The sequence below is a fragment of the Phalaenopsis equestris genome, unplaced genomic scaffold (assembly GCF_001263595.1).
Source record: "Phalaenopsis equestris unplaced genomic scaffold, ASM126359v1 Scaffold001190, whole genome shotgun sequence".
Lineage (NCBI taxonomy): Eukaryota > Viridiplantae > Streptophyta > Magnoliopsida > Asparagales > Orchidaceae > Phalaenopsis > Phalaenopsis equestris.
This window is the reverse complement of record NW_018165629.1, coordinates 191,103-199,758: the sequence shown is the minus strand read 5'-3', so window position 1 is coordinate 199,758 and position 8,656 is coordinate 191,103. Positions and strand designations below refer to the sequence as shown.

At 33.6% G+C, this 8,656-nt stretch overlaps 1 protein-coding gene across 1 annotated transcript in view; it reads left to right on the top strand.

The window, feature by feature from the left end:
* The first annotated feature begins 6,762 nt into the window (after nt 1-6,762).
* The window catches only part of LOC110033475, a 6,164-nt gene continuing 4,270 nt past the window's right edge, over nt 6,763-8,656 (top strand). The window contains exon 1 of the mRNA XM_020737468.1: nt 6,763-7,050. Coding sequence (XP_020593127.1) covers nt 6,791-7,050 — 260 coding nt within the window. The 5' untranslated portion in view covers nt 6,763-6,790. The remainder of the gene's footprint in view (nt 7,051-8,656) is intronic.

Sequence of the window (8,656 nt, the reverse complement as noted above, 5' to 3'; positions counted from 1 at the left end):
CCTTAAAGCAAAGGCTGCAGTAGACTTTTCATCATAGGTCACTTAGGTTCCCATGCTAAGACAAGGAATAGAAATACCTTCATACAGGCTAATTTCTTGCATTCCAAATGATTAATCTACTCCCACTTGTTCTGAAAGGCTGCCAAAGCTTATGATAGTTACCATCGCTCAAAGTCACCTATTCCCTCATAAAAAGAGCTCAGAAGCGTGTCAAAGAAAAATAAAGAAAAATAAATTAATCATGTGGGTCATTCATACATTTTATTTTTAATTAGAAATTCCTTTCCCCATCCTAGAAGGTGTTCTAATTCCTCAATTTTAATGAAAGCTCATCTTTTTTGCCATGATATAGATGCGAGTGCCTGGTGCAGAAAAATCAAACTCTTACTACTGGATTATCCTTTCAAAAGTCCAAGACGGCAACTTAGGTCAATCTGTTCCTAGAATTTTAGCATTAAAAAATATTTTCAGCTTTACTAGTCCTGATGATGAGGCAAAAAAAAAAAGTTGCCTATACTTCAAATGACCAATGGAGAATAGTTGATATATTTCCCATCGGCCAAAAGGGAATGCTAGAATTCTTTGAAAATAAATGGGTGTACTCAAATTAGAAAAAACAATGCTAAGTTACCGTCTATATTAAACTATATTTTTGGCACAAAAGTTCTAGAAATTATATAATAGCAAAAATTTCCGATGTAGTGCAAGTTCACGAAACTGCTGCAATGCAGGACCAAGAAAGCTTGGAAGCCTGGAACACGATATTTCCCATCAAAAAATAATCCTTACCATTTCAAATATGAAATCATTTCATTAAAAAAAAAAAAAACTTTTGTAGTGGTGCTCAAATAAATTCACTATTCTTGTTAATTCACAATCATGCAATATTTGACTTTGGCGGTGTTTGGTAGCTACAATTGATATGATTTAGCAATGAATTTAACTTAAATGCAATCACACACCAAAAAATAAAAACTAAATTCAAAACTCTATTAAATTGAATTTTCTCGCATTCTGTCTTTTTTTTTTCTAGCATTCCATCTCTTTTACAATGTAAATCCGGATTTACTAAATATGACTCTGAATGTGGATTTACTCTATTGTCGCCCGCGAGCTTCTCCGTCACACACTAGATTTGATAATCCGGATTTATCGGATTTGATAAATCCTATTTAATGTAAATCTAAGTTCCAACCAAACAGTGCCTTGCAAGTTTAGCTTTTGGTGTGGTATTTTGATATGCACGTGACTCCTAAGGACGGGAAGCCCTACCCTGTTGTCTTTGAGAGAGTCATCCTTGCAGGTGAACCGGTCTGGACTGGTCAGACCAAGCCAAGCGATCCCAACACCCGGATGGGGCCCACCAAGCCGATATTCACGTATAGGAGAAAGATAATCAAGGGGGATATGGGGGGAGAGTTTGAAAAAAATCTTGGAGTATTTAGGAGGAAAAAGTAGATAGGGTTTGTTTTTATGTTATGTTTGTAGTAGTTTTTTCTTTTGGAATGTGTTCCTAACGACGTCTAGAATTTGTAGATAGACGATCTACCTCTCAAACAGTAAATCAATGTTGTATCTCGTTTTTCTTTTTTTAGTGGTATTAGTAAAAGCAGCCCTCATTTGAATTTCTCTACATCTTGATTGCAATTTACTCGTTGTTTGTTAGCTGTTTTTGGTTCCGGATGGAATCATATTTTTGCCCTGTTTTGTTAACTTTTTCTCTTATGAATAGGAAACATATCCTAATAAGTATATTCCGATACACAGTAGTATTTAGCGTACAGAATTCAGAATTTGCAAGTAAATGGTCGCAACTCCATAAACTTTAAAACTCAGAGAGACACAACTATGAAGGTGCTCATGAATTAAAGGTATGATTTTCATGCAGTACATGAAAGATACGCCTCTACTAGATCTGATGTTTTCAGGACATTTTTTGAACCAAAGAAAACACTTAAACTGAATATGATGTCAGGGCAAGTTTGGACTAAAACAAAATACTAATTGTACGTAGAACAAAGCAAGGATCAAAAGGCAAAGACTTCAAATCCTCATTGAAAATACAAAAAACACAAGTAAAACAAGGAAAAATTGAACTATACTAAATACAGTTGCAGGACCAGCTGTCAAAGAAATACTAGATAATTCAAGTTTAAAAACAAGAGGCAATGAAAAATAAAACAACAGGATTACCAGCAAAGGACTTCTTTACGTGTTAAACTTCTGAGAAGATTAAATCTTCCAATTTGGCTCAAAGATTAATTGAAGATCGTATTGAATTTTAAGCAGGTAGAAACTTGGATTAATCAAATGAGTTGATGGCCTATTTTATAATTTTGAGAAAAGCATAAATAAAATCTGGCTAGTCAGGAAATTCAGCATTATTGTGAGGAATTTGAATTGTTCTTTTCTAATAAATTGGGGGTTTCACCTTCCTCACGCTTCTGAACAAATTTATTGCAAATTAATGGAATTCATGATCAATTCCATTAATTTACAATAAATTTGGAATACAGTTATTGTAATCCATAGCCTAACTTGTCATCTACCTTGTTCACCGTCTAATAAGCTTGATCATCTTCCCTTATTTGAATTGAGAAAAGCACTAGATAAGAAGACCAAGGACTTATTTGGGCTATAGAATTGATTCTAATATGACTATTTGGTATCCCTAAGGTGCTCCATCAATCTGTTCTTAAACAACGATGATGCGGCCAATTCATTTGGGTACTCCATGTTGAGTGGATTTTTACCGAAGTTATCACATATGATCGATCTTAATCAAGGGCTTGTCATGCTTAAACAAGACGGCTAACCATGCCATGTTATCATATGCATAGTACAGATCAAGTCTTAAAAAGGGTCATGATAAAGAACTAAACGGGTCAACACTTATTTGTATACAATTTAATTTATGTTTATGTCATTCTTTTTTCTTGTAGTCCCAATGTCATGGTATGGCCTTTATGTTAAAGTTTTGTTCTCTATATAAAGAGATTCTATTAATTAGTTGAACTTTAAATCAAAGCATGATTCTTGAATCCTTTCACCTTCCTCATTCTATTGATTGTGTATACATTATTTCCCCCTTCTCACTACCCTTTAGATTACGTGGCTTTTCAACCTCTTTTCCTTCTTCTTGGCTAGGTTGCGCATTCATTCAAGTTCACAAATATCATCAACAATCACTAGCATTTAATGCAACCTGCATTATCACACATTAAGATATAGATATATTGAAGCTTCGTAATGTGAATTTGGAAGAAGTTTCTTTCAAGGTACACCCCTTCTGCCTCTACATCATCCCATGCATTGCCAAAAGTGTGTCCTCCCATACATTCAAACTCTTCTATAAATTATTGTCCTAAAATCATGAATGTTAAAAAGCATAAATTAATTGTAATAGTATCATAACCTTTATGTTTTGATTGTTTTCCCTCATCAAATAAACTCAAAATTTAAAATTCTGGACAAGGGATTCCTAACATCACGTACTATCAGTACGATTTTCAAAACATTTTTATTTGACACCTATGCCAGCTCAAACAATCTTAGATTTCTCTGATAAAACACAGCAACCTTCTTGTTCCCTTTTCCCCAAGCTTTCAGTCAGTCACCTTCAAACTCTTTCCAGTTTTATCTTCCCCAAAATATATACATAATCTCCTTTAATGAAATAAAATAATCCTCATAATCTCCTTCCAAACTAAGCTCTTGAAAATCATTCCTAACATGACAACAACCATATCTCAAAACAAAATAATCAAATCTTTCCTAAACCTATGCATCAAACACTACCAAAACACACATATGCATTATACGATTGTCAATAGTTTTGTTAGCATGCAAATGCAATGACTACTATCTTTTACATTAAAGATTATGAATGAAGCTATTCAGCAAATTATTATAGAATGACTGACATTTTTTATTATTTATAATATGTACTATCATTTTAATTTGATGTTACGATGGCACTTATTATATCATTATATATCAATGTTTATACCAATTCCACTGTTCATGTTCATTTTTATATATTTTCGTCTATGCTATAATAAATTTTAATATCTATTAAGACATTTGTGGTTAATTTTTCTCTTAACAGATCCTGTCATTCATTTGTTCAATGGTAATTCTTTGTTAGAATATTTAAGGTTATAGATTAGAGATTTCAAATGCAGTTGATTTATTCTCCTTTTATTAGTTTAATTTTTTTGTTTTCCCTTGATGAAAAAAGGTTAGAGATTCTATTTATCCACAAAAATTTCATTTCAAACATTTTATGATTATAAACTTTTGCTTGTATGTTTGTATAAAAAGCATTTGCTCTTGAATGCAAACTGTAATGCTAAATATTTGCTCTTAGCATTTGTTGCGTGAGATAAGACTAAACAGTTTCATCAAGTCTCATGTTGCCCAAATATACTACCTTTTAAAGCAAGCATGATAAGGTTGGTTCGGATGATATAGGGCCGTCTAGGAAGCAATTCGACCGGACAGTTCATCCATGGACATTGTTCGATAATTAGACTTGATTTGGAAGGTCATGACATTCAAATCCTATTCTGTCTCCAATACATAAAACCGATAAAAATATAAATATATCAAAATAAATTATGAAACGTTCCAAAATATGAAAAGAAACTTCAAAACAACTCGTTATGCTTTCTCACTTCTAAACATATCTAAACCGATCAAGTAGATCATCCAATAAGTCTGCCTGCACAATAAAACAACGTTCGTGATGTCACGAGCAACAAGAAACCACAATACAAAAGTACAACAAACAAAGCAATCGAATTCAAGCAATAATAAGAAAGAACCAATCAAATCAATTTCTCAATGAAGACACCAAAAAATACTCCACTTAGCACAAAGAATGCATCATCATCTACAGCCCCCGTACCAGCAAGCGCAGAACGGGGATCATCCTCCATCGCCACAGCATCCCTAACTTCCGTATTAGAGGCGGAAAACACCTCACTCGCCTCTAAGCAGACGAAATCGCCCCCGGTAGGTTGTGGGAGCGGAAGAAGCTGACCATCGTAATTGTCGTCATGTGGGAAGGAGCAACAGGAAAGCCCGACGATATGATGGATTATCTCCATGAAGTCATCTTTCATGCCACGAAAACCCCTCGCCATTGGCCTACCTGGATTTTTCCTAGGGTTTTCGTTTCACAGAATCTGGGTGAGATGAAGAGGATTGGGATTTTGCTAAATTTCGGTGAAGGGATTTGGTGCGATTCTCAGCCAGTTTAGCAGGAAGTAAAGTTTCGCTGAATGAAGGTACTAACCGCTAAATATTATTGATATTTGGGATAACTCCATTCATAACACTCGTAACTTTGTTATTTATAAAACTATCACCAACTTTTCTTTTATTGCAATTTGAACCATCTAACCCATTCAACTATGCGTGCCACTGATTTAATAAAATAAAAAAAATATGACTATGGATTTTTAAAATTTTAAAATATGAATTAAGATTTTATTATGAATTTTGATATTCAAATAAAAATTTAACAAACTTTTATGTAAATAATACTATTTTGAGTGTTAATTCTTTATAAAAATATTATACAATTTTTTTTTTTTTTTTGTCACCACAGTCAATTCATACCAACAGAAAAAAATTGTGTATTTCAGGGTTATACAGAGGGTACAGGAGGTTAAATATGTGCTATACCCTCTTTAACCTTCTTGTGACATATCTGTAACTTATAAATATATGAAAACATAACCGTGGAACTATCTGTAACTTATAAATATATGAAAACATGACCGTGGAACTCAATAGAATGTACAGGTAGGTTACATGTATGTTAGGAGGTTTCAGATCTCAATAGAATGTACAGGTAGGTTACATGTATGTTACATGGAGGTTACAGAGGATATAACGTGAATATAACCCCATGTACTCTCTGTATAACCCTGACATACGCAGCGCTGCATACATCTTACGCGTGCAATTTTTTTCCCATACCAACACACCCCTTGTGCTCAAATGGACACTCATCATTTAGACAGTGGTACGATATTATACCGCATTTCAAGTATTCATCAAAACTATATTTTGTATGTTTTTTTCAAAAAAAACTAGATGAGAAGTTGCAATTTATAATTTGGTTTGACTAAATGTGATGGCAGTAAGAAAACTACGTCCTAACTTTTTGAAGATAAGATAAATTTTTAACGGTCATTACAGTTCTTTGAACACTTGTTTCTTTTGTAATAACTTGACAATAATTTCTTCAAACAATTGTAACTTCCCATAAAGATATTTAATGTAAATTTAGTTGAGGATAATTTTATGAAATTAAAAAAAATAGTTAGATAAATTGAAATTAAAAAAAATAGTTAGTTGAAATTAAAAAAAATAGTTAGATAAATTGAAATTAATGTGGTTGAGAAACGTTAAATATATTAGCAATTAATAACTTAGAAAATCACACTATATTCCACAAAACAAATAAATATTATTTAAAGTATGCATGATTATAATGTATAATGCACGACAAATATATTATATAGAATCAGAAGCCATTATCTATTTACCAATTTCAGGTAGTCGTCATTTAGGATTGAAATATCCAATAATGAATTAAATATTAGGGTTATTTGCATAATTCTCATGCATTTATTGAAAGTATCTATCGAGCAATTGCTACGAAACAACGATAAAACATAATTTATCACAATTCTAAGGGCCTATGTGCAAAGATGCTCATCCATCAATTCCCTTTGTCTATGTGCCGATCTCCACTGTTCGTCTTAGGACTTCACTCATGCAGAGGCACTCGCCTATGGCGTTCCTAATTCCGGTTCTCCTCTTCTTCCAGGGCGTCTCTATAGCCTGGAGTTCCATACCTGCGAGGTACGATGGCTTTCCATACGGCGAGAACTGGGGGATCGCTGACGGCATAATCGTGGAATCTTTTTTCGATCCTTTATGTCCCGATAGCAGAGACACTTGGCCTCCTCTGAAGCAAGTTCTCCTGGAATATCACCCTCGCATCTCTCTGCTCGTCCACCCTTTTCCCCTCCCGTAAGCTTTTCTTTGTCTGCACAAATGTTGAAATTTGTGCTCGTGGACACATCTTGTTTGGGTTTCCTTGCTTATTGTATTTGTAGCTACCATATAGCGAAGTTGGTATTGTTTTCTTTGTTTAATGTTTTTTCCATGACGGCCATACTAGGTGAAACTGAAATTTTGATAGTGCAATTTAGGTAGCCTTTTTTGAGAGATTCATTTGAGTGATCTGCTGTCACTTAACGTTTATGGATTCTTAAAAAAATTGGCTGTTTTTCTAATGAGTTTTAGTGGTTTAGTGGAATTTAGCATCGCTTGTGGATGTTTGAGGAAAATTTTTAGATTTTTTTTAATGCTATTGGATATTGTCCTTTGCTTGTTTATTGACCTCTCATTTGAGTGAGATCTGAGCATTGATGAGTTTGTTGATGGAATGGTTGTTTCCTGATTTTTATGATTCAATTGATGCATATGAAAATTTATTTTATTTGACTTATGGGTGTAGATTTGGCCACCTTCTATATGAATAAGGTGTAATTCAAATGAGATCATGTTGATCTCTAATCTCATAGGTTAGAGGAATTTAAGGTGGCCTCGGGCCCATAAATAAAGTCTAATGGGTTTTGATTTGAAACCTTACAAATTCAAAAGGCTAGGCACTTGATGGAGCTAGAATCCAAGAGTTATGCATGTAGGACGTGTGAGTTACTAAAAGATGACTGACAAAACTCAAGCACCTTTTTTGTCAACCGTGCTCGACCAACTTTTGCCGGTCTTTTTTCATTGCTCAACAATCACTATGATGGAAGTCCATCGATAATTTTCCTAAATCATATCCTATAAAATGCTTGTATTTGTTCCAATAATTGCAATGTGACATACTTTCCTAGAACTCGTAGCGAAGAAAATTATCGTTAATCCTCCCTTCACTACAATAATAGCCAATCAACAACCACTTCCCTTATTGGTCAATTAGGTGATGCACTTGGCCACCTTCAGTAGGAACCCCATAGTGGTAAATGAGTAAGCACTTCTCAGCTTTTGTGAATCTATTACTAATAATGACGTGGAGCTGTCGAAGCCTTTACAAGGAGAAGCATCCAAAATTCTTATTATCCAACAATGTTACGGACCATCAATCCTCTTTCTATTGGTCTTGAATCATATGGCTTACTTTTAGTGCTTGCTGACTAATTCATCTTATGGGTAGAGACAATCAACTAGCCAAAGCTTTTACAACAATGACCATCAACTTCTTAGAGTTAGATATCCGCAAGCAATTTCAACTTTTGACTTTATTTCACCGAAATGGACCCTTATTTTTAGACAATATGATGAAGTATTTCTACTCAAAATATGGGATCATTTTGAAATTTGCATCTCTTGTACAAGACAAGAAAACTATTTTTAGAATATTTTAATAATTTTAACTGTCTAAGTTTTATCTTTGTTTTAATTTAAATCGTTAGTAGAATTATCTTCTTTTAAGTTATATGATAAGATTATTAGAAGTTATGCATATTTGGATAGATATTGAATTTAGATTTGTTTTTTCCTTACCTTGCAACCTTGTTTCTATAATAAGCGACTGATGGGTTTGTTATTGATTATTAAATCTTGA